Source organism: Heloderma suspectum, chromosome 7, assembly GCF_057233095.1.
Source record: "Heloderma suspectum isolate Gila_16-S chromosome 7, 16-S_ref, whole genome shotgun sequence".
In the NCBI taxonomy this organism is placed as follows: Eukaryota; Metazoa; Chordata; class Lepidosauria; order Squamata; family Helodermatidae; genus Heloderma; species Heloderma suspectum.
Window position 1 is genome coordinate 6,361,118 of NC_139464.1, and position 26,883 is coordinate 6,388,000.

General features: G+C 47.4%; 1 protein-coding gene across 4 annotated transcripts in view; it reads right to left on the bottom strand.

Moving 5' to 3' along the window:
- Positions 1 to 1,129: 1,129 nt before the first annotated feature.
- The window catches only part of LRGUK (leucine rich repeats and guanylate kinase domain containing), a 91,369-nt gene continuing 65,615 nt past the window's right edge, over positions 1,130 to 26,883 (bottom strand). For 3 of the 4 annotated variants that reach the window (XM_084809041.1, XM_084809039.1, XM_084809038.1), the window contains 5 exons: positions 26,707 to 26,864; positions 23,090 to 23,178; positions 9,223 to 9,357; positions 4,653 to 4,798; positions 1,130 to 2,689 (listed from right to left, as the gene is read on the bottom strand). In XM_084809041.1, coding sequence (XP_084665167.1) covers positions 2,490 to 2,689; positions 4,653 to 4,798; positions 9,223 to 9,357; positions 23,090 to 23,178; positions 26,707 to 26,864 — 728 coding nt within the window. In that variant the 3' untranslated portion in view covers positions 1,130 to 2,489. The remainder of the gene's footprint in view (positions 2,690 to 4,652; positions 4,799 to 9,222; positions 9,358 to 23,089; positions 23,179 to 26,706; positions 26,865 to 26,883) is intronic. The other variant, XM_084809040.1, reaches the window with a different exon arrangement.

Here is a 26,883-nt window from a genome sequence, read left to right on the forward strand (position 1 = left end):
CTGGCAAAACTCTATTAGCTTTTGTCCTGCTTCATTTTGTGCACCAAGGCCATGCCTGCCTGTTATCCCAGTGATTTCTTGACTTCCTACTGTAGCATTCCAATCCCCTATGATGAAGAGGACATCTTTTTTTGGTGTTAGTTCTAGAAGGTGTTGTAGGTCTTCATAGAACCGATCAACCTCAGCTTCTTCGGCATCAGTGGTTGGGGCATAGACTTGAATTACTGTGATGTTGAATGGTTTGCCTTGGATTCGTACTGAGATTATTCTATCGTTTTTAAGATTGTACCCCAGTACTGCTTTTCCCACCCTTTTGTTGACTATGAGTGCTACTCCGTTTCTTCTAAGGGATTCTTGCCCACAGTAGTAGATATGGTGGTCACCTGAATTAAATTCGCCCATGCCTGTCCATTTGAGTTCGCTGATTCCCAAGATGTCGATGTTCAATCTTGCCATCTCATGTTTGACCACCTCTTGCTTACCTTGATTCATTGATCTGACATTCCAGGTTCCTAAACAATATTGTTCTTTACAGCATCGGATTTTCTTTTCACCACCAGACACATCGACAGCTGAGTGTCCTTTCGGCTTTGGCCCAGCCGCTTCACTCTTTCTGGCGCTACTTGGAAATTCCCTCTGCTCTTCCCCAGTAGTATATTGGACACCTTCCGACCTGAGGGGCTCATCTTCCGGCGTCATCTCTTTTAGCCTTGTGATACGTTCCATGGGGTTTTCTTGGCAAGAATACTGGAGTGGGTTGCCATTTCCTTCTCCAGTGGACCACATTTTGTCAGAACTCTCTGCCATGACCTGTCCGTCTTGGGTGGCCCTGCACGGCATAGCTTATGGCTTCACTGAGTTACGCAAGCCCCTTCGCCACAACAAGGCAGTGATCCATGAAGGGGATGTTCTAATTTTTATTAGAAAAGCTATAATCAGAATGTGAAACATTTAGGGCTGTCAACCACTTAAAAGAACTTTAGTTGATTAACTGTGCAATCCTGTACTCAGAAGTAAATCCCACCGAGTTCAATGGCACTTACTCCCAGGTAAGAGTTTATGTTTTAATCGAATAACAACTAGATCTGCATACAGTTGCTTTGGATAAAATGTTCGGGGGGAAAAACATTTTGTTTTTACATGATGCATACATTATGTTTTAAAACATAAATGTATATATTTTTCTACCACAAGGGGGGGGGGGAGGGCATTTCTTTGTGTTTTTGAATGAGTACAGCTGTGTGCCTGCAGAAAAATGAGCCAAAGAGAAATATTTCAAAGGCTTTATACATTTTTCTGTTTCTATATGTTATTTGGACAGGGGTGGGTTTTCCAATGTTCCTCTGAATATAAAGGTACTCTGCATTGTAGGGATAAAATATATATATTTATAATAACATTCAGCTTAAAATGTATTTATAGAGTTTCTGACATGCAAAGCTGATCAGCTGCTCAGTTTCAAATCCCACTTCTCAGAGTGGAGGAGCTAATCTCTCCCTCAGCTGCAGAACTGATGAGGGGTTTTATTTCTAGGGATGTCTAAATAAAACTACTGCATTGGTAATTCATAATTGTGAAGGCCTATAGGTGCATAACTCAACATTTGTTTTTAAAGTCTCAGCTACTAATAAGGGAAAGGGGTGGATTTTTTTTCATCTAAAAAACACCCAAATCCATTCTTCTTGGTCACAGACAATCAGAGCAGAACCCAGGAATGGTGGCTTGAAAGTGGGGGAATCCACCCATCCCCATTAAATACCAGCTGCTGCCACCTGAGGAAAAATAAAATTCACGTGAAATTGAGGTGAAATCCTCTCATGATGGCTTCTGCCATGGCAACAAATTCCTTATTGGGAACTAACCCTCATTGCCTTTTCCAATGCCATTTTGCCCACTTGGATTATTGACAACTTGGCAAGAGTCCTTCTCTTTCAAGCTGAGCGGAGATAAGTACACACTCTGTGCCCCCAACACCAAAGGGAAGGCTGCTAATTGTAAAAGCCTGTTTAATTGGAATAATACAGTAGCCGCATGTCCAATTCAGTTATTTTATAGTGAAACAATAACAATAAGAGGAACAAATATAGTTCTAAGTAACATCATAATTCGTTGAATGCCTGCCTGCCAGCCAGCCAGCCCCTCTCCAGTAAAGCCTGCAATCTAGAAACAGATACAAAAACCTGTCAGGGTGCAAAGGCTGAAGGGAAACTCTTGCTCTTTCCAAAGGAGCTTCGCATGGAGAGCTGCATCGTTCATGTTGTAGGGAAAACCAAGATGTATGTAGGAATTCACTGCCACCCAGCGGGAATGGCTCCTGTCACCAGAGGGGCAAAAACCAGAAGCCCTCTTTGGCACAGCCTACTTGCTGCAAGAGGTGATCTTCGAGGACTGCAGCCAAAATTTCAGCAAAGATGAGCTATTCATGCCTACTCCGAAATGAAGGCACGGTGTGCAGATTTTTCCGTGAAGGGGCAGGGAAGTGGTTACAGCTAAGGCTTTGGGCTGGGAAAAAGGGAAGAGACGTGGCTTTCAGATGCCACAGTTTTATTTTTTTTCCGCCCTGATGGGATGGGAGGGAGCACAGGTTTGGTGTTGGAACCTGGTCGGACAGTGACTTGGGATACGATAGGGGAAACGGGTTTGGGTTTTGGTGTTTTCTTCTCTTTTGTGTCAGGAGGACGATCTGGCCCTGTAAGGGGGGAAAAAACTGATTTCATTAACAGTGCTGAAGAATTAATAATGGTGCCTGTCTAGGAGAGGCAACTGAGTCCCACCTCTCACTTGGACACCCTGTTCACTAGTCCCAGGTGTGTAGGCCTGGTTTTGGTTCTAGATATCCTTAGAAACACTCTTTTTACTGCTGCTGCTACATGTACTCTAGCTAGCAGGCCTATCACTGAAACCGAGTTCTGGAGCTGGACTTAAATTAAGCTCTGGGAGACAATAAGATGAGAGCAATGAAGAGGCCTTAATTTGTGCTTGAAAATGTACAGGGATTTGCCTTGATGCTTCCTTTGCACCTGGGGCTTCCCAAGGCCAAGCTTCTAAACGTGTTGTGAATGTCTGTTCTGGAACTGGGCCTTGGCGCACTGCATTAGTTTGTTTGCTGGATCTGCTGTCCTTTGGACATGTGGAGTGGCTGGAGGAAAGAGCATCTGTGAACATGTGCGATGTGCTCTCTCCTCCGCATTCAGTCACTGCGGCTGGCACTAGGATGAAGAGCCATGCCTTCCAGCGTACATCGACATGTATCTCAGACCAGGCCTAATTAGGATTGGCGGGACAGAGACTCCCTCACTGAGTCTCCAGATATATTGTCCTGGAGTTCTGTCTCACTCCCATGACTAATGCCTGTTGACCGACCAATTCTCCATATATCACCCCCTTTCACAACTATCCAGATTAGCATCCATTGCCATGTCTGGTTGCAACATGTTATCCTCAAACTACTGCCCCTTAGTTCATTGCTTAATTCAACAGTCATTTTTTTCTGTTGTGGAAGAGAATCATTGTCTATTTTCCCCATAAATGTTATATTCCATAAATGTTATAAACCTCTCTACCATATTTCCCTCTACTCCCATTCATCTATAAAGCTCTTGGGGCTTCGTTTGTTTAGACTTTAGACAAACAAGAGCCCCACTGGCTTCATATCCATGCCAGGAAAACTGTAGCGTAAACTGCACCAAACATTAGAAGGTCACCAGAACGGTTCCAGCCTTACGTTTGAGGATGTGATTAATAATAACAATTAGATATAGCAGAAAAAAGAGACTGAAGAAGATAGACATCACTTTACAGCAGAAGCCTGGCTTGGCAAGTTGTGTAGCAGATGTCCATTCCAGCAAAACAAATGCTGGAGGAGTCGAAGAGCCGCAGGTTCAATGAAAGCACGACGACACTTCCAGTTCCTAACTGAACATGGCCATGGGCTGCCCTGCTCGTCCAGGCTTGTGCTGTGTACGGCACAGGGGGCTGGAAGTGCTGCTCTAGCTCTGCTGGAGGCAGGGATCTCTTGCGCAAAACTGTCCCGAGGCCTCATGGCCACCTCCACGCTGTCCACAGTCAGCACTGGCTCCAGGTTTTCGAAGGGCCCTGAGCAAGACACCAGCAATGGGCCCCTTCCTCACCGCGTCTCCCTTCTCAGCACCACTGTCCTCAGCCGCTGTTGCTCCTCAGCCTTTTCTCATCGCCACCACTTGCTTGCTTGACGGGCAGAGAGCCAGGGGGCAAGTGGGCAGTGGCAGCTGTGCTCCTCCTCACCACCACCACTGTTGTCTGGGCCAGAGCAGAAGCAGGCAAAGAAGCAGGCAGCAGTGGTGAAGAAGCGCAGCAAGTGTCGATGGGCCCCTGCTGCGCTGTGGGCCCTCAGCAGGTGCCCAAGCATGCCGACCCTCGACACTGGACCTGTCCACAGCCGCCTTTACTGCCAGCTTCTTCACCGCGTGGCACTGAGGAGGGCGTGATCTGACTCAGTGGCGGGTCAGAGCACTTCCAAACTGGCCCCTGCTGCTCTAGGTATGTCATCTCAATCATGCTGCAGAGAGAGCCTGCAATCAACTGCCCAGAGAGCTTCGGCTATTGGGCGGCATCGAAATAAAATGAAATAAATCAATGAACCTAGTGTTCAAAATGGCATTCCACTCTCCCACCTTTTCTGTCCACCTGCTCACTGTCGATCTTCTCAGCCGATGGAACAGCGAGGCCCCTTGGGGTCCGGGGAGACGAGCCACGGGATAAAAATGCTCCAGCCGGAGAAGCAAGCGAACGCCTAGCTGTAGCAGATGACTCTTTGGAGCTGAGAAAGGACCCAGGGGTTAATAGTAAGATCAGAGAGCGGCACTAGCTGTGAAAACCTTGGCAGACTGGTGATTTCCTCACAAGCCACCTGGAGGACCATAAAGAGGAGGGGAGCCCAATCTCCCTGGAGCTATGCTCCACTCAGGCAGACTGCTGCTAATCTCTAACGTAACTCTTTCCTTATATCACATGCAATACAACATCTTTCCTGGCTTCAAGGAACCGACCCCAATCTCCCTGGGGAGAGAGCTGTGCCTCACTCAGGTTGACTGCGGCTACACTGGCATCCCCAGTTCAACTGCCCAGTTAACTGCTTGAGTTGTTTATGTAGTCAAGCTGGCGCCGAACGTCCCTGGTGTAGAACTACGAGGCTCACTAAAGCCAAATAAAGAAATCCCATAGGCAGGGATGCCACAGAATCCAGCCCTCCCATCCACCGCCCCCAGGCCAATGTTTTGAGCGCCTTGCTCCATCCTGCATCTCCCTCCTTGCTGATTCGATCACTGGTTTAGAACCAGTGGGGTAAACAACACAGAAGGACGTACAGCAGGGTCTCCCTCACTCTCTGCTTCCAGCACGCTGTGCTTGGGTTTGCGACACTTTGGCTCAGCTGAGTGGAGAAAATGCCAGTGGCTCTGGGCCGGCCTTGTGGGTCCCAGCCCCCACCCCACGCCAACAGTGTTCAAGCAAACTAGTCAGCCATGATAAAACAGTGACGTCTCACAGAACACCTCTATTCACTAGCGTGTGCTCACGCTTTTGCATACACTCACCATGACAGGTTTTTTATTTTACCCATTCTTTGATTCCGAAGGATGGAAGCATGCAATTTAAAACAAAGAGGCGTTACATTTAAGAGAGGGGCTCAGACTAGTGCTAGGCCATCTCCAATCCTCCCTGGATATATGTGGCCAGCCATTTCCAGAGCTAGATCTACTAAAGAACCAGCTAAGTGTCCCCAGGATCGGAAGCACCATGCCACTGAATAACAGCTGCTGGAAACAAGAAGAGAAAGCTGTTGCCCCCATGTCCTGCTTGTGGGCACCCTCAAGGCTTCTTGTTGGTCACTGTGGGGAACAGGATACTGGATGAGATGGACCACTGGTATCCTCTAGCAGGACTCCTCCTATATTGTGGAGTGGACTGACCCATCTTCACCTACTCCAATCAAAATTAGAGGAAGGACCGTGCATCTCTCCTGGCAACCCTCACACCTCCTTGGGGAGGCCCACTTCACTTTGCAAGGCTCTTCATTTCTTCCTCACTAGTTCAGAAGGTGACTGCAGCTGTTGCAGCCCCACCATAACATGTGTGTACACACAGACAAACACGTTATTAGCAGCCTGATTTCTTGCAAGCTTGCCTCACAGCTGATTTCCCACAAGGATATTAAGAGCATTAAATGCAGACGTTTACAGAGTTAAAACTCCTTAATGTGACAAAGTAGAAAGGCAAAAATATTATTCCCCTGTGCGCAGTGGAATGCAGGAACCTCACTGTTCTGCGCAGCCTCCTGCTTGACACAGGCCTCACCTCTTTAGTGATGCTGACAGCTGATAGATAATCCAACAGCAGCCTATTAACACCCCCAGCTCAGTCACACATTTCGGTTTCTTTCAGCATAGCAGGGAAGATGTAACGCAGCCATAGCCGGCTTCAAGATCTTTACAGCTGGCTAATTAGAATAATGTAAACAGGAGCAAGCGGGCGGTATGCATGTCTGGGGGCGGGGGGTGCTGCTGTCATGAAAATGCACAAACAAATCCTAGAAGAATTGGATTGAGACACTTGAAGGATCGTTATTAATAATTTTGACTTTGTTTCTCAGAGTCTGAGTAAAGATTCAGCTGGTTATTTTGAATCAATACACGATGTTCAAGACTGCCGCCGCCCTTTTGCATCTGGTGGCACTATCAAATACAGCCTTTCGTGGCTGTCGGACATGTGTTCAGTTTCTCCCGATCTTTCTGAGCCACTCTGCCTCTTGTCATGCCAGACAACCTACATCAGGGGTGAGCAGCAAGGAGACTGGGATCTACTGGCAGATTACTGGATAATTTGTGGTAGATAAGCAAGCAGGAACTGGCACATTTTGGCTAGCCTTATTGGTCAAACAAAAGCTCATTATCACCAGGACTCCTCTTCCACTCCCGCAAGAGACGGGGTGTTTTTCCTGACCTTGTGCTACATCTCAAGCACAAGATCAGGGGGAAATCTGATCCTCCTGCCAGCTCTAAGCTCAGAGGTGGGGAGGGCAGTAAACAAGCCCCTGCCACAACAGCCCAGAACCGGGGCACGCGCACAGGCTTGCTTTGCCTCTGCTCCCAATGGCTGCTCTGGTCTTGGAACATCCCCTGAGAACAGAGGGAAGCCCGCACGGCTCCAGCTCCAAGCTCATGCAGGGAGGCACAGGGGTGTCAGCAGCTCCAGCCCCAGGCTCGTCTTGCTCAACAGAACCCATCTCCCCGCTTGCCATAGAAAGCGAGATGACTGACGCCTGACGGCGGGGGCTCCTGCTTCCAATCGTTGAGTAACAGCAACAACAAAAACGGGTGGTTAGAATCCTTGACCTCCAGTCATTCACGTGTCGGCTTGTACTTGCATATTCAGCTCAGCCCAGTGGTCGGCTCATGGGAGGCCCCTGGTTCTGCCCCCTGAGCTACCAGTGACATAAATACTATTATTGTGTTGTTTTCAACTGTGTTTTAATGCATTTGTTTTATTATTGTTTTGGTGATGATTTATTTATGATTGTAAAAGATTGTTTTAATGAAGTTTTATTTATGATCGTAAGCTGCCTTGAGTGCCATTTTTCTTGGTAGAAAGGCAGGGTACAAATCAAATCAATAAATAGTATTTTGCATCTCGCTCCCCAACACACACACAAATTATTTTGCGCTTGTCTCCAGTTGATGGAGCTTTTTATATATATATATATATATATATATATATATATATATATATATATATATAATTTTTTAAAAAAAAATGTAAATCCCAGGAGCCTGAAGTCTGCTCACCCCTGCCCTACAAGACATAACTCCTCCTCTTGCCAAGGGTTTCTCCTCAGCCAAACTAACTTCCCTGATGGCAATTGCTCCTCAACATTACACAGCCAGCCTTTTACCCTCAGCCTTTGGAATCCTTGTGAACTTTGTATGACATCACGGGAGCTCACCTGCATCCACACTCTCAGCAGTCCAGCTCGCAAGATGCAAGTATGTGTGTGTGGTGGTCGGGATGTTGCACTCCCATCTCTTTTAGTTCTCACCACATTCATTTAGTGCAGAGGTGGGGGATCTCTTTCAACCCAAGGGTTGAGTTCGATTTTGGAGAAGCTCTCAGGGAGTCACATCCCAGTGGTGGGCAGGGCCAAAGGCGAAAGGGGTGCAGCCAAAAATATAAAAATACCAGCATATTTTACCTTCACGCTCTGAGTGGCAGTAAGCAAGCTTCAGAAGAGGCATTGCAACCTTTTAGAATGGGGTAAAACTGCACAAAAGCTGGGAAGCCACCCAATGATCGGTGGTTGGGGGAAAGGGGCGTGGCCATCTGAGGACCCCCGGGAGGCTAGACTGGGACCCCAGGAGGGCAAGCTTGGCCTCTGGGCCTGAGGTTCCCCATCTCTGATTTAGTTTATCACAGGTCTGCACAACCTTGTGACCCACCAAGCCAAATGAGGTCTGCGAGCCCTCTATCATGATTTGCCAGATGCTAGACAACCCGTGGAGCCCCTGCCAAACCACTCTGTGTGGCTGGTGGGTTGCATTTGGCTTGGTAGGTCACCAATTGTGCAGGCCTGGTTTAGCTGCAATTACATGTCAGCCTGCGTGTGCGGCCAGAGCGCTTCATGCATCTGAGGAAGCCGGCTGTTGCCCACAAAAGTGCATTCTACAATAAGCCAATTTGGCCTCAGTGCCACAGCAGTTTCCATCTTTCTGTTGCTCTGTACTGGTTTGGCCACCCCTCTGAAAGGGATTTCTGCATCTGCTATTCATTTAGTTGTTTTATTTAGGGAGCAATCCTATGGCCTCTAGACAGTGGCTACACGGCCACAGGATATCTGATTTTCCGGGAGCCGACCTCAGAGCCCATGCTCCAAGGTCGGTTCCCAGAGAACCGACCTCCCTCTATTTCTGCGCTGCCTCAGAGGCTGCGCGGAACAGCCCCATCCTCCGCACTCGCAAGAAGAGCGTGGAGCGGCCGAAAAGGGGCGTTCTGGAGGTGTTCCGGGGCGCGGAGAGCGGAAATGCCTGTATGACACATCCAGTGTGTCGTACAGCAGCCTCCTCCCCCACTTAGCCAGTGATTTCCCAGGATCCAGGCATACGTTGCAGGTACAGTTTCATGGATGGAGAGCCTGCCCACTGCACTTCTTGGCAGATACGTGAGTGGGACAAAAGTACCTTTGTCCTTACCCACCTTTGGTCCGGGCTGGTGGGCGGGACACTGTGATCCGGGCTGGTGGAACTTCCAGACGAAAGCAGGGAGGTGTAAGACGGGGGTTCCAAAAATTGAGCATGCATGCCGACTACTGCAGAGGTGCCGCCAAGATCCCTGGAACAAGACACAAACAGCTGTGAGGAGAGCTTTCAGGTGTATGCCTCACAGAGAAGAAATAGGGTAGCTGACAAAGTCAAGATACTTTCGAAGAGGACCCATTGTGCATCGGTGGCACTGCACAGCAAAATCATCACGATCGTTGGACATAGTATTTAGAATAATTTGGAACATTCCTGATTTGTTTCTTCTTATTCAGTTTTAATAATAATAGGAATTATATTTGCTTCCTAATGAACGGTATTCCTCCGTATACAATGCTGGAGTGCACAGTTCAACCATAAAGTAATGTCACCTGGCACTTGTGATGGAAAGTCACAGCACAAAGTACTTGGTGCACTTCAGGCAAAGGAGCTCCACTCCCAAACTGATGGCGTGCAATTTGCCATCAGTGACCTACTTGTTCTCAAAGGCCATGTCCCAACTCAGAGCTAATCTGCTTCCTTTTTCAGTCAGACAGTTGGGGCAAATGTGTTGAACACGGCTGGTTGAAGAAAATATTGTCTGACCGCTCTCCTCCGAGCATTAAGTTTCCATTTATCGTGCCCAGCTAAACTGGGCATGCACACACACACACACCGCTAACCCCTAAATCCTGCACTCAGAATACATTGCATAGAAGAAGTTCGATAAAGGCTTGACACCCCCTCACACTCTTAACATGCCCAAGAAACAGAAACGAGAGCAGGGCTCTCCAAATGGGGCTTGGCTCAGTTTGTAATGGGATCCATGGAACCAGGTAAAGAGGCTGCAATACCGGACACAGTGGAGAGGGGGCAGAATGTGCTTCTCAAGCCCGGCCCTGGGATCGCAAGCAGCAAGGGGCAGGCTTGGCCACCCACTCCGATGACGCCCCTCTGTGCCACTCCCTCACTAGAGGAATCCTCCTCAGAGGAAGAACTAGAGCCTCCAGAAACCGAGGGCATGCTCGATCAGTCGCTGGCACCAGACCAGGAGGAGGCTGGGCCTTCGAGGGAGAGAGCTGCAGGTCCCACCCTCTCAGGGAGGGGACTCTGACTCTGGAGCAGAGGCTGAGAAACCCCCTGGGCCCCAGGGGCGTCGTCGGCTCAAGCAACAGGCCAGTAGGCCTCCGGCAAGAACGAGTGCTCGCTTACAAAGAAGGTCTCTTTAGGAGAAAGTGACTCCTCTGGAGAAGGGCTCTGGCCAAAGAGCTCTAATGGACAGCAGCTGAGCCTGGGCGGGGCTCAGCAGCCTTTGCCGTTACAAGCCTTCCTGCAGCGCTTGCTAGTTGCTGGGATCAATATCTCACCAGCTTCTCCTGGCATGTCTCCGGACCATGCCCTGTGGTTGAACCTCTGTGCTATGGACCTTGGACTCTGTCTTGGCTCTGCCACCGAATTGTGTACGTATCTGACTGCTGCCTGTTTGACCACTCCTGCTTTGCTGACTCCATGTATTGGACTGCCTGCCTGTGCTTTGGCCTTGTGCCTGTTAGCTTGATTACTTCTGCTTTTGCCTGAGCTTCCCTGACCTGAAACCTGTCTGCTGGAACATTGGCCTGGTTTATTACTTTGCCTTGTGGTCAGCCCTATCGCCGAGACAGGTACAGCCAATGCAGGACACTCCATCACTGAATCATAAGGCTAGAAAGGACTTTGGAGGTCATCTAGTCCATCTTGTTGCTTAGTGTGGGCTTTGCAATGCAGGATGGAGATTCAGAATCCTTTGCAGATGCCCACCCAGCCTTTGCTTAAATACCTCCAGTGAAAGAGAGCCTGCCACTTCCCTTAGCAGTCTGTTCCATTGTTGAACAGCTCTCACCATTCAACAGTTGGAATGTTTAGCAGAAATCTGTTTCCATGCAATTTCCACTCATTGGTTCTGCCCTCTAGAACAACCGAGAACAACTCTGCTCCATCTTTCAGATATCTGAAGACAGTTACCTTGTCTCCCTTCAGTCTTCCCCTCTCCATGCTAAACATCCCCAGCTCTTTCAAGGTTTCCTCAAAGGACTTGGTTTCCAGACCCTTCACCATCCTGGTTGCCTATCTCTGGATGCATTCCAGTTTGTCCATGTCTGCAATATATGGTGCCCAGAAAGGGACACAATACCCCAAATGCAGCCTGACCAGCACAGAGTAGGGTAGATTATTTCTCATGATGTGGACACTATGCTTCTGTTAGTGCAACCCAAGATTGCATTAGGTTTGTTAAGGAGCTGTATCAGACTACTGGCTCATATTCAGCCTGTGATCCACTAAGACACCTAGATTCTGTACATATGTACTGCTGCCAAGCCTGGTCACTCCTATCCTAGTGCATTTTATTTTTGTATCTAAATGCAAGACTTCAAATGTAACTCTGTTAAATTTCATCTTGTTGGCTTTGGCCCACTGTTCTATTTGATTTGGTATTCAGTGTCTTTCACTAGACCTCGCAGCTTTGTGTCATCTGCAGCTTTGATAAGCTTCCCTTCTATGCCCTCACCCAAGTAATTTATAAAAATATCAAACAGCACAAGGCCTAACACAGAACCCTGTGGCACTCCACTCGAGACCTTCCTCCAGACTGATGTAGAGCCATTAATGAGCACTTGTTAGGGACTGTTACCTAGCAAGCTGTTGATCACTGAACTGTATCATCCAGTCCATATTTTACCAGCCTGTCAGCAAGGACATCATGGGAGACTTTGTCAAATGCTTTCCTGAAATCAAGATATTCTATATCCATGGGATTCCCATCATCTACTAAACTAGTAACTCCATCAAAAAAGGAGATGGTTGGTCTGGCATGGTTTATTCTTGATAAACCAATGCTGACTCCTAGTAATCAGTGCATTCTCTTCTAGGTAATCACGGACTGATTGCTTAATAATCTGTTCTAGAATTTCACATGGCATCAACATCAAGCTGAGCAGCTTGTAATTTCCCAGGTCCACCCCACCCACCCCTTTTGACGATAGGGCCAACATTTACTTGCCTCCAGTCTTTTGGCACTTTGTCTGTTCTCCAAGAATTCTCAAAGATTACAGTCAGTGGCTCTGAAATAATGTCTATAAGCACCTTCAGCACCTTTGGGTGTAATTCATCTGGCCCTGGAAACCTGAACCCATTAAAAGTAGTGAGGTGTCTTCTGATCCGTTTCCTTACCTATCCTGGGAAGTCCCTCGTTATATTATTTGTTCTAGATCAAACACAGTTCCTATTGTGAGAAGGTACTGAAGCAAAATAGGAATTGGGTCACCTGTTATTGCTTCATCTTCCCTAACCATCAGTCCTACCCCTTCCTTGTTCTTCTGATTCTGAACATAACTAAATAAGCCCTTTTTGTTATTAGAATCTCTTGCAAGCTTTAGCTCATTCAAGGCATTCACTGTCCTGACACCATCCTTACTTGTTTGGGTTACTCTATTATACTGCTTTTATGTTCCTCCTTCCATCTCCTGTACATGTCCTTTTAGGGAGCAATCCTATGGCCGCTAGACAGCAGCTAGACGGCCATAGGATATGGTGTTTTCTGGGAACCGACCTCGGAGCCCATGCTGTCCCATAACGAGGCCTGAAACCTGATTGGAATGGATCTAAATAATCAGTTTCATCCAAAACTGCTTTGAGTTGTGAGGCCACCACAGGCTCCAGCACCTTGCCCAAGAATGGCAGATTTGACACAGGGTGTTAATTATCTGGAACCATGGGATCTAAATTTGGTTTCTTCAGCAAAGGCCTCAGCTTCTTTCAAAACTGTGGGGACCTTGCCGTCCCTCAAGAGGCATTTACCACCTCCGAGATCCAGATATCCAGCCCAGCTCTAGCAGATTTCACAAGCCAGGATGGGCAAGGATCTAAAGGGCAAGTAGTATCTCCTCCTCCTCTATTCTACTTCCCCTCCCTTTAAGTTGGGTCTATTCCTTCTGAACAAGATATACCCTCTAATTACAAAGTTCCAATCGTGAGTCTCATCACACTGACACAGTGATATCTATCAGGTAGCACTTACTTTCTTGTATTAGGAGTTCAAGTTCATCTTATTTCTTATACTCCAAACTTTAGTATCTAGATATTCGAGGTCACGAGTCTTACCAAGTTCCTGATTTCCATGCTGCATTTACCTACAAGTTACCAGACAGTACTTCCACTGTCTTGCTTTCCTCCTTTGTCACACATGTTCTTGTCCCTAATACTTGGCTCACTAGTTAGCTCTGGACTTTTGCCACCCTCCCCTGCAGCTTATAATTTCAAGCTCTCCTCATCAGTGTTACAAGCCCCTGCCAAACACATTCTTCCCAGTCCTTGTGAGGTGCACATCTTCTTCCAGGAGTCCTACATTTTGGAAACATAGGACATGGCCCAGGAAACCAAACATTTCCCAACAACACCATCTGTGCAGCCAGCTTTTAACTTGCAGTATGCTGCTTTCTCTGTCAACACCCTGCCTTTACTTTATCTCATATAAATGAATGGCTATCATTCATTCCTATGGCAGGGAAAGTAGAATGTTAGAAGTGGGGATGCCATGAACATGGGTCCCATAGAAGGAAGTCATGTTCCCTCCTCTTCCACCACCTGAAGGCAGCTCCTGGGTTGTCGGGAAGGGGGCAACATTTCCAATACTCCCACCACAGTGTTGCAACCTCCTAACTTCTCCTGTTCTCTCCCTGTCTGTCCATGTTTTTCTCAGAGAGCAGCTGTTATCAAACCATCTTCCTTCCCTACAGCAATTTTTCTGAACTCCTGCATAGAGGCAACAAGTTACATGACTATGTTTGTGACATAAACATCCTTCCAGAGGGCAACAGAAAAGGATTTTAGAACTTCTTTCCAGAAGGGGGTGACAAAATTACTAGAAAATGTCAAACAACCCTTTTTCTATATACAGTTCTATTGTTGGTATAGGCACATCCCAATGATTTTAAGATTCCAATTGCCCTGAAGTTGTCTCAACTCAAATTCTTTTAAAAAACAAAACTGTATCAGCCATGTTCTGTGCTCGGAAAAGGCTAATATCCCTGACATTTTGGGCCCAACTTCAAAATAACACTACAGTGGGCTCAGATTACATTTGTGACTTGATTGAGCTGGTGTGCGAGTACACCTGTATTCACACCTGGGAAACATGCCTGGAGCAAAACCATTTCCTGAGCAGAAAAAGACATGGAGGAGGATGCCGCCCTCCATTAGTACTACACACAGAATGGATTTACAGAAACACAGGCTGTTTTCTTAAAAACGGTCTGGTTCAAAATTATGTCCATTAGGAACCAGATTATTTTTAGCTAGTCTCCTGGGAGATGGCGTTTCCCTATTTGTCAAAAAATGGCCCTTGATTTGGACAAGGTGGAGGTTTCTCTGCTGCTCTGCCAGGCTAGCTAATGATGCTGTGGAGCCATCTGTGGGGAATGTGTTGCCACTGCCGAAGCCACTCCTAGAGCATAAGAAATGCTTTGTTGGGTCTTTCTCATCCAGCATCGTGCTTCTCACAGTGGCTACCCAGAGGCCTCTATGGCCCCACAGACTGTGATGGGCACAAAGGCAGTAGCCTCTCCTGTTGTTGCTCCCAGCAACTGATATTCAGTGGCACACTGCCTCTAAATATGGAGATTCCAGATGGCCATTATGGGTAACGGAAACTAACAGATCTACCCAGCCTACACGAATTTGTCTAATTCCCTTTAAAGCTACCTAAACTAGTGGCTGCCACCACATCTTATGACAGTGAATTACGTACATTAATGATGTGTGGTATGATTAAGAGCAGAGTCCCCTGGCTGACCGCATTGCCAGGTCCAATCCTCCAGTGCCAGATCACAGCTGGTGGGAAGTACAGCAATAATACCACAAACTCTGCATTCACGAGAACCATAGACTTGCTTTTCAAAAAGGAGCAGTGAGATTCTCAGAGCGCCAAACTCTGCATCACATACTGAAATCTGGTAACGCCACCTATGCCCTAAATTCATCTCTTAGAGAAGTGGGAAGGACAGTGAGAAGTGGGGGTCAGTTTACTGGTCATGCGCTATGATTAGCTGGCCCTAGAATCTGCCCAAAGGGTAATGATAAAATTAGCATGTGTTGCTGTTCAGTTACCAGATTTATATCCCTCTCTCCAGGGACCAGTGGCTGGAGTTATCTCCCCGCCCACCCACTTTATCTCCACAACCACCTTGTGAAGTAGGTTTATTTTATTTTATTTTATTTATTTATTTCTATACCGCCCAATAGCCGAAGCTCTCTGGGCGGTTCACAAAAATTAAAACCGAACAACACACAATAAAACGATTTAAAATATATAGAACATTAAAACCACAATATAACAATACAACCACAATAAAACCTAGCAGCAGTGCAGGAGTTTAAAATACAGACTTAAAACAGCAAAGCTAAAAATTTAGAAAGCTAAAATGCTAAAATGCCTGGGAAAATAAAAAGGTCTTCACCTGGCACCGAAAGGAATACAATGTAGGCGCCAGGCGAACCTCACTAGGGAGCTCATTCCAGAGCCGGGGTGCCACAGCAGAAAAAGCCCTCCTCCTAGTAGCCACCCGCCTCACTTCCTTTGGCAGGGGCTCACGGAGAAGGGCCGCTGATGATGACCTTAAGGTCTGGGCAGGCACATATGGGAGGAGGCGATCCTTCAGGTAACCTGGCCCCAAGCCGTTAAGGGCTTTGAATGTTAATACCAGCACTTTGAATCGGGCCCGGAAAGGGACTGGCAGCCAGTGCAGCTGGAAAAGTACTAGCGTAATATGAGCTCGCTGGCCAGTCCCTGTTAACAATCTTGCTGCCCTATTTTGGACCAGCTGAAGTTTCCGGACCGTTTTCAAAGGCAGCCCCATGTATAACGCATTGCAGTAATCCAGACGAGAAGTTATCACAGCATGGATAACTGTAGCTAGGCTATCTCTGTCCAGATAAGGGCATAGTTGGTATACCAGCCTAAGCTGATAAAAAGTGCTCCGTGCCACTGAGTTCACCTGTGCCTCAAGTGACAGTTCTGGATCCAAGAGCACCCCCAAACTACGAACCTGATCCTTTAGGGGGGAGTGCAACCCCCTCCAGAACAGGTTGAATATCACCTAGCCGGGCAGACAAACCACCCACTAACAGTACCTCCGTCTTGTCTGGATTGAGTTTCAGTTTATTGGCCCTCATCCAGTCCATTACCGTGCCCAGGCACTGATTCAGAACAGCCACTGCCTCACCTGGTTTTGATGAGAAAGAGAGGTAGAGCTGAGTGTCATCTGCATATTGATGGCACCTCAGCCCACACCTCCGGATAACCTCCCCCACTGGTTTCATGTAGATGTTAAACAGCATGGGGGATAAAATAGAGCCCTGTGGAACCCCATGGCACAATTGCCATGGCACAGAGCAATAATCCCCCAGCACCACCTTCTGGAATCGGCCATCCAAGTAGGAGCGGAACAACTGTAGTGCAGTGCCTCCAACTCCTAACCCAGACAACCTATCCAGAAGGATACCATGGTTGATGGTATCGAAAGCCGCTGAGAGGTCCAGGAGAATCAACAGGGTCGCACTCCCCCTGTCCCTCTCCCGGCAGAGGTCATCCCACAGGGCGACCAAGGCAGTTTCCATTCCAAAACCAGGCCTGAAGCCCGACTGAAATGGATCTAGATAATCCGTTTCATTCAACAGTGCCTGGAGTTGTCCTACAACCACCCGCTCAAGCACCTTGCCCAGGAGGGGGATGTTGGCCACTGGCCTATAATTGTTAACATCCTCTGGGTCCAGGTTAGGCTTTTTTAGGAGTGGTCTAATTACCGCCTCTTTTAAAGCGGCAGGCACCACTCCCTCTCTCAAGGAGGAATTTACAACCTCCAGGACCCAGCCGGACATCCCCTCCTTGTTTGACTTAATAAGCCATGAAGGGCAAGGGTCAAGCACACAAGTGGTCGATCGGACTTGGCCAAGCACCTTGTCCACATCCTCAGGCCTCAGTAACTGAAACTCATCCAATAAAACTGGACCAGACGATGCTCTGAACGCCTCTACCAATGGAACTGCATTAATGGTGGTGTCCAATTCATGACGAATCTGAGCGACTTTATCCTCAAAGTGCCGTGCAAACTTGTCACAGCGTGCTACCGAGGGTTCACCGTCTCTCTCCCTGGCCCAGAATGTAACAGGCCGCGAACCACTCGGAAAAGCTCCGCTGGACGACACTGAGAAGATGCAATGCTGGTGGAAAAGAACTGTCTCTTTGCCACCCTCACCACCACAGAGTAGGCTTGATAGTGGGCTCTTACCTGTGTTCGGTCAGACTCAGCACGAGTTTTCCTCCACCTGCATTCTAGCCGTCCCCTCTTGCTTCATTGCCCTAAGCTCAGGTGTATACCAAGGAGCTGGCCGGGCTCTGCTCAGAGGGAGAGGGCGCTTGGGCGCGATCGTGTCAACCGCCCGAGTCATCTCTGCATTCCACAGAGCGACCTGGGCTTCGACAGGAGCACCAGCCATACCAGCGGGAAAATCCCCCAGAGCCCTCTGGAATCCATCTGAATCCATTAATCTCTGGGGGCGGACCATTTTAATAGGTCCCCCACCCTTGCAGAGGGGGAAGGCTGCCAGGAGTCTAAACCTCAGCAGGAAGTGATCTGTCCATGACAAAGGGACAGATGTTAATTCCTCCACTTTCAGATCACCATCCTCCTGCCCAGTCGAGAAAACCAGATCAAGCGTGTGTCCTTTTGTATGCGTTGGGCCGATGACATGTTGGGACAGCCCCATGGTTGTCATGGCGGCCATGAAGTCCTGAGCCGCCCCGGATACAGCGGCCTCGGCATGGAAGTTGAGATCCCCCAGGACCATCATCCCAGGGGTCCTCAACACCAAGTCCGAGACCACCTCCGTCAGCTCAGGCAGGGAGTCTGATGGGCAGCGGGGTGGGCGGTACACCAACAGAATCCCCAATCTGTCCCGGGTACCCAACACAAGGTACAAACACTCAAGATCTGCGCTCGAATGAGCAGGAAGCCTGGAGAGGGAGATTGAATTCCTATAGACCATGGCAACCCCCCCTCCCCGACCCTCAAGTCGGTGTTGGTGCTGCACCGAGTACCCAGGAGGGCACAGCTGGGAGAGAGAGACCCCTCCCAGTTCCCCCACCCAGGTCTCAGTAATACATGCCAGGTCAGCCCCCTCATCCACAGTCAAATCATGGATGAGGGAGATTTTATTTTGGGCCCACCTGGGAGTTAGGCTGGGAGAGACTGGCCTTCAGCCACCCACTGAGCTTCACAGCCTGAGCCATGAGTCACATTCATTTTAATACGTTTTAGTGCCTTACAGCACAACCCTATACAAGTCTACTCAGAATGAAATACCGCTTATTTCAATGGGTCTTCCTCCCAGTTAGATGGGTACAGGATTGCCACCTTAGACCGCCATCCCACACCCACCTACCTGGGAGTAAGCCCCACTGTTCACAATGGGACTTACTTCTAAGCAGAACACATAAGCGTTACTGAATGTCCCCATTCACGCATGCATGTGGGCTCGCATGCGCACACGTGTACCCGATGAGCCCAAAACTATTGGGACCTTTTGCAGAGGTATAGTGTGCACATGCTAGATGGCACACTATGTTCTGACCCCAAAAAGGAATATCGGCTTGAGGACATTGATAGCTGAAACATGGGAAGAAAAGCAGAATGCTTATGAACTGGAGCCAGTCATATGGATCCTACTATACCAGTTTTGAAACAGCTACCCGGGCTATGGTCCATTTCTGAGCACAGTCCAAAGTACTGGGATTAACTTATTAAGCCCTAAACTGCTCAGGATTCCTAATTAACTGCATTCTCCTCCATCACATTTTATTGGTTTTATGTAAGCTGCTCTTGAACCCTTGACAGTGGAGGAACAGGTTAAAATATCTTAAAATTAATATTTGGGGAAAGGACACAGCTTGGTAGTGAGGCAGATGCCTTGCATGCAAAAGGCCGCAGGTTCAGTCCCTGGCATCTCCCAGTAGGGGCGTGTTCAAAACCCTGAAGAGCTACTGACAAAAAAGGGAATATTAGCTTTATTAAATATTAAGATAATACATACATACATACATACATACTGCCAGCCAGTGGAGTGAATACTGCGCTGTATGGACCAATGGTCTGCCTCTGTCTAAAAGGCAGTTTCTTATCCTAACACAACCAACAACCCCTTGCGAAGATGCTAAATAATGAGATAGAAATACCTTTGTTTCACATTGATTTCAGTATCTTGCTGTGTAACAAATAAAATAATTTATTTTAATTTAAAATAAATACTATCTTTCACTAATAAAGGTTTCAGGATGTTGCCACTGGCTTTGCCTCACCTCAAAACACATAGTTTGCCATAGCTTTTATGGATGTAAATGTCATTGTTCATGAAATAGGTGCTGTGGGAGGATGACTAGCACCCATTTTGGAAAACAGCTTAAACCTACAACGCCAATCTGCTTGTGCTATTTACCCATGCCTTCTACTTCATTCAGACGGAACTTGCTGTTGGGCATGAGATGCTGTTGGTGGTCTATTACAGGGACAGAATGCTTGTTGCCCTGCATTGCTGTTGTGCCCAGAGATCAGAAGGTGTTGCAAAAGCATTCCCCTTTGATCCCGGTCTCCCCACCAACTTTGAAGCTGGCATTAGTTCAAGACTCATACTGGTGGACAAAAAGAGCTATATCCTCTGACTCAGCCTTCCCCAACCAGGTGCCCTCCATTTCTGTTGGACTAGAGCTCCCCTCAGGCCCAGCCAGCATGGCCACCGACCATGCTGGCTGAGGATGATGGGTGTTTGTAGTCAAACACATCTGGAGGTCACCACATTAGGGAAGTCTGCCCAGTCCAGGACTGAACTTAGAACTGTGTCCCACCCACCAGCTAGATGGTTCTCAAGAGTTGTTACACCTAAAGTAACTGCCTCCTGAGCACCATTTCCACTGCCCTGCAGATTTCAAAATGCTCCATGCATGTAGGAGAAAATTGGCTGACATTAAACTAAAATGTACATTAGATGTCAGCCTCCATTTTAAGATGGCAGAGCTCTTTTAATACAGCGTTACTAGGAGAGATGCGTGGAACGTTTTCTTGCCAAGTTGGTCCTTCACGGCAATTTTCCTGCCTGCATCTCCACTTATGTCCAGAGTAAATACGACCTAGCGATGTGCGTCTCTCTTTAGCCCATTAGTGCCCTTTACTAATCAAATGACTTTAGATTAGTTCTATATTGTGGCATCCCCAGGAAAAAGAAGCTCAGTGCTTTGTCTTGCGATGAGCTCTCGATAAAAAGCCATTCCCTGTCTCTTGGCAACAGAGTAGTTGAACAGAAAAGCATGAAGCCCGCTTAGGTGCCATTGCTGAGCTCTGGGAGCAAAGAACCATTTTCTGTGAAAAAGGCCTTTCTGTTCTAAATTAAAGCAGGTGGTTTTTTTCAAGAGCAAGCTGGGGAGTGAGGAGGGAGAAGAAAAAGGCAGAATTATCTATTGAAGCTTTCTGCGATGAGTTTTTAGAGAGTTTGACTTTTCCTTTGACCCAAACATTCACAAAGAGTGAACATTCCACTCAGCTATGGGGTGTGTGCGCACGTGGAATAAATTTAAAGTAAGAGCAAGCTTTCTGGATCAGAGCTGATCAAAGTATTGTGTGTTTAGTGCCTGCCCAAATTCTAAATTTTGCACCAAAGTAAAGCAAGTAAAGTAAAGTCCCCTGGACTGCAAGGAGGTCAAATCAGTCCATCCTAAAGGAAATCAACCCTGAGTGCTCATTGGAAGGACAGATACTGAAGCTGAAGCTCCAATATTTTGGCCACCTAATGCGAAGAGAAAACTCCCTGGAAAAGACCCTGATGCTGGGAAAGACTGAAGGCAAAAGGAGAAGGGGATGGCAGAGGATGAGATGGCTAGATAGCATCACTGATGCAATGAATATGAACTTGAGCACGCTCCGGGAGAGAGCGCAGGACAGGAAGGCCTGGCGTGCTATGGTCCATGGGGTCACGAAGAGTCGGACACGACTGAACGACTGAACAACAACAACAAAAAGCAAATTTAACAAACAGAGCTAGGTTAATGACATAATTCTGTAAAGCTTGTAAACAAGGGTGTGTCCTGATAATGCTGCAGAGAGGCAGATGTGCATTCAGTGCACATCTGAGCTTTGCAGTTAGGGTGCAACTGGCGCCTCCATCCTTCACCTGTACTGTCTCAGCTAACTAGACCTGAAATGAATTCTTGAATTATTCACTGGCTGTTGATATTTGGGGAATACTTTCTATTCAGTACCAGCATTTGACATCAGAGGATTTTTCAGTAAGTAGCAGTCAACATTTAACAGTATCTTGTTAATGGCCATTAGTATCTGCACCGTCTTCATAATTACAAAAATGCAATACATATTTGACAGGCCAGTTCTAGCCATGGCACTGTCCTGCAATTTCTTCCATGCATAATTCCTAAGGAGTGTGTGACTGAGTGAACAATACCTACATAAGATTCTCAACTGCTAAGCAAATGGATGATCTTCAGTATTCCCAATAAAGAAGGATTCAACAGAATAATATTCCAGATGAGGTCTTCCCACAGAGTAGAATCTCAGGCGTGGGATCCCTCCAGGGTCCCCTTTCCCCCAACTTCAGACTGTGTGGTTTCCCAGTTTTTGTGCAGTTTTTCCCCATTCTAAAAGGCTGAAATGCCTCTCCTATGACTTAGTTACTAGCAGTCAGAGCTTTAACCTAAAATATGCTGGGATCTTTTGTGTTTTTGGGCCCACCCCTTTTGCCTTTGGTCCTGGCCACTGCTGGAATGCAGCACCCGAGAGCCTTTCTGAAATGGAATCCACCCCTCACACTGAAAGAGGTTCCCCACTCCTGGAATAGAGCCCTGCTATTAGTTCCTTAGGCTGTGGTCCTATTCACATTTACCTGAGAGTAAGTCCCACTGAACTCATTGGGACAAACGTCTGAGTAGACATGCATAGGATTACATTGTAAGTCTTGGAATCAATCCTCCTCATGTATGTACTACTTGTAGTACTTCCTGGGCTTGGTTCCTCCCCACACCCCCAACATAAAATTGAGTCTCCTGATCTGACAAAGTTATCAATCAGAGGATGCCACATGTAGGGACAAGTGGATCTGTCAAGTTCAGTTTTGCTCATTTTCTCCGTTTTCCAAAGTTAATTTTGTTCTGCATCAGTTTGCAATTTTTTTTGTAAAGTCCATGTGAACATTTGCAGGTATTCTTATGAACATTTATCAAAACATGCATCTTGTACACATTTTTCAAATTATATGCATTTTTTTGCAGGTGATTTCCCCTAAGATAGTGTTCGCATGCCCACTTCTCTGTAATGCATGCATTTTAATACTTTTTCTAATGTGTAAAGTTTGGAAAAGTGCAGATATCGACATTTAATATTTAACTGCATGCAGCCTGTATATAGGTTTGGGTAGTTCAAATTGGTAACTTTGCATAAAATTGCGAACTGAATGTATTTCTCCCAGATCTCTAGTTCCAGGCAGAATTCTACTTCCCGGAGAGTTTCTGATGCCATTTAAAAAAATCACCAAGTTTCTGGCCCTCATGGTGATCGAAACATATTTGGAAAACACACAGATAGTTGCCTGAAAAAAATGCTACACCAGGCTTGTGAGGTGTAGTTGCCAAGTCCCACAGAAAATGAGCACAAATACATGGCTTTCTGCTTTCTCAGGTCTTTAGCATTCTGTTTCGCTCTCCCACCACTGCAGCCCCTCCTGCTGCCTTGTCTTACCTTTGAAACAGCTGGGAGTATGAGCTAATGGCCTTCCCCAGCAGTCCCTGTTTGGCTGTATGTTGCCGCCTCTGCAGAGAAGCCTCTTCCTGAATAAGAAGCACAATCGACCTGTTAGAAGAAAATCTCCTGACACTTGGAGGGTCTGTAAAATCACAGAGGTGCAGCTCTCTGCCTAACATTAGAGGAAATCTGTGTCCGGGCATCACCACTTCAGATTGGAGGTGTGAGTCCTACATGACTGAATGGTCCTCAAAACAAAATCCCTTCACAGAAAAACTAGGTATCAGCGTGAAGGCTAACCTGGAGCCCTGTTCTCTCACATCTAGTTTTCTTTGTTCAGGGGATTTGTTGTGTGTGTGTACAGAAGAGCAATCACATGATTGTGACATTCCCCCCCACACACACACATCTGACGTGGTACAGCCAAGATCTACCACCTCAGTAAAAAGTAGGCCTAGGACCCTGAAGAATCATATTCTATAAAGGTTGTTTAAAATTACCCATTATATCCCACCATTTCTCCAAGGAGCTCAGGGCAGCCTAAGTGTCCTTAACACCGCACACATTGCTCCGCCACTGTATCTTCACAACACTGGTCCTATGAGCTAGGTTAGGCTGAGCTAGTGACTGGCCCAACGTCACCCAATGAGCTAAGTAGGGACTTTGAACCCGGGTCTCTCCAGCTCCAAAACACACTCAATCAATGATGCTGGCTGACTAGTTAGACAAGCATCTGCCAGGGATGTTGCAAGGTCCTGCCCTACTCTGTGAGCATTTGTGTCACTCAAGGATGCCACATTTTAACTGGCCCTGCTCCTGTGCCTTTTTCAGCAGGCTGACATATAAAATTGAGCTGGTGAAGCTTTCCCTGGCATGGAAGATAAAAGTGCTGGGGAAAGCATCCTGCTTGAGTCAGGATGCTGCTAAAGGAACAGATGCAGGGCAGCTGCCTGCGTATTGCTCCTTCCCACATCTGTTCCCTACCTCTCTCCACATTAATGAAAGCCGTTTGCTAATCGGTGGGTAGCGGATAGGTTTTCGGCTTCTCTTCTCCATCTGGAGCTGTAACTCCAGACATCAGAAAATGGGACTCAATCGCCTTAGCAATAAGGTATGAAGGTAATAACTCCACACGTGCCAGGCCTGCTGAGCGGAGTTTCAGCATTATGACACCATCATTCTAGAATGGCATTTTCCCCCACCCCATTAGATTTCTTCTCTTGCTCCTGTGAATTGTCATCCAAAGTATTAAGTGCATAGGAACATAGGAAGCTGCCTTTTACCAGGTTGGGCTATTGATCCATCTAGTCCAGTACTGTCTACAGTGGCCCTCCAGGGTCTCAGGTAAGGTCTTTACTATTCCCTGCTACCTTATCCTTTTAAGCGGAGAAGCCAGGGGTCGAACCTGGGATCTTCTGAATGCAAAACGTGTGCTCTACCACTCAGCTGTGGCCCTTCCCCTAAAGAAAAGCGATTGTTTTTCCCAGCACACCAGTGATATAAACCTGCCTGCCCTATGCCAAGTTGAACTATTGGTCCATCTATCCAGGACTGTCTATTCTGTCTGGCAGTGATGCTCCAGAAGCTCAGATGGGAGTCTTTCCCCACTGCTTGTGATGCTTTAACTGGGATGGAGCTGTGGCGCCTCAGCATGCAAAGCTCCGGCTCTGCCAATGAGCGGTGCCCCCTTCTCCAGCTGGTTTGCCACCTGAGGTCAAGTGTGCCCTTAAAGGGTCAGCAAATGGAGGTGGGGAGGAAGCCCCAGCCTTTGGGGAACATTTAAAGCAACCACAGTACTCAAGTCCCATAAGGTACCTCCCACCCCAATGTGATGTTCAGATTTAAATGTGTGGATACAGGGATGCTTGTGTTGCACTGTACTCCTTCCCAAGCTGTCCCTTGGCGGAAAACAGCCACACAAAGAGGGGAAACCTCTAGAAGTAAGATTCTTCTAAAAACCAAGGCGACTTGCATCTCCAGTCCAAGCCCAAATGGTGGCAGATGAGAAAAAGGTAATGTAGCGGCACTGCAAGGTAATGGAGGATACTTACAAGGGGACATAACGCGGTGGGGGAGAACACACTCCAAGGGTTGGATCCAGACTAAGTCAACTGCATGTAGTTCCCATTGAATTAAAAGGGACTTAAAACATGACTAACTTGGAGCACAATGCTAGCCCCTGAGTGTTGGCAGCTGGAAGGAGCTAGGATGGCGCACTGGTGCATTCGTCTCCACGGGTGGAGAGGATTGCCACCAGTGGGGGAGGGAGTACCGCCACAGTGGAGGTCCCTGTGGCACTTGGGCAGGTGCTGCTGTCGTAGTAGCTGGCAGAGTGGCCCAAAATGCAGCGTTCTGTGGGTGCTCCACACATTGACAGCAATGGGGGGGGGGTAGAAATTAGTTATGCCAGCTCTAGGACTTATGGGGCTGAATTGGGGCCATCTAGGGCTATACGCCCTAGATGGCCCCAATTCAGCCCCATAAGTCCTAGAGCTGGCATAACTAATTTCTACCCCCCCCCCCATTGCTGTCAATGTGTGTGGGGGGTGGATTTGGAAATAGATGGATCCACCAGACTGAAAAGCCCAGTGACCCCCCAGCCCTCAACAACACACATCTTCTGCCCTGGCTGGCTTCTCACTAGCCACTCTTATGACTGGTCTGCCTGACTGCAATCCTAAACACGCTTACCTGAGAGTACGTCAGACTGAACTCAGTGAAATTTACTTCTCAGTAGATATGTACAGGATTGCCCTGGATCCAACCCTGAAGGTATAATGCTGTCTCTGGCAACTCTAGTGAAAGAATCGCAGGTCACAGGGCTGGAGGAAAGTTCTTGCAAGCTTCTGCCAGGTTTAGTAGGTGTCCCATTGGTCAAATTTACTTTAAGGTCTGGTTGCCCCTGACATCATCTCTATGACCTCACAAGTGCCCTGATTGTACTCCCTGTCCAATCAGGTCCAGGGTCCCTGTCCAATCAGGCCCCTGACACTTGCTATCTCCCTCTGAGAGAGGGACCATAACAAACATTAATACAACTGAAAACCATCCCCAAACCACCAAGAAAACTAGCTCAACTTGAGACTGAAATATAAATTAAAATGATTAAATGCAACTTGTAGCCTTCAAATTCAAAACAGAGGTTTTGAAATGTATCTGCATCTGATAGCCATATGCACATTCAAAATCTAACAAACGGACTTAAGAGGTTTTGGATGAGGATCTCCAAGAATTAGCAGGCTTCCCAAATGAGCCATGGGCAGGAACTACAAGTCCTCCACAGAGGTGCTGAGCAGACCCTGCCTAAATCCACACAAAGTAAAGGGTTGTGGGGACTCTCTGTCCAACTACTTGAAGAACCAATTGGACAACCCATATGTCAGCAAGGGGTTTTGGACTACTGAGGTTCCCCCCTTGGAGGTCCTTTGTTCTAAGCGGCTCCTGTGCTCTTGAACCCTGGCCAGGGCAGAACTCATCTTTAAGCTGCCTTTCTTCCACTTCAATGGCCTTTGAAGAAAATTATACGGACTTACCTTTATTTTCATCAGTGCCCATTTTGGGAAACCATGATTTTAGGTATGATTGATTATGGGAACACTTCCCCCATTACTTACCACGGGTGTTTTCTGTGCTGAAAGTTTGGCTGATATTACGGCAGTGTAATTTTTGGCTGAGGAGTCCAAAAATTCATTGGGAGTGGGCGACGGTGCCACTCCATCAGTACCTTTGACATCAGTTGTTTTCAGAATTGCTGAGGATGTTTCACTTGGAGCTACAAAAGAGCAGATAAT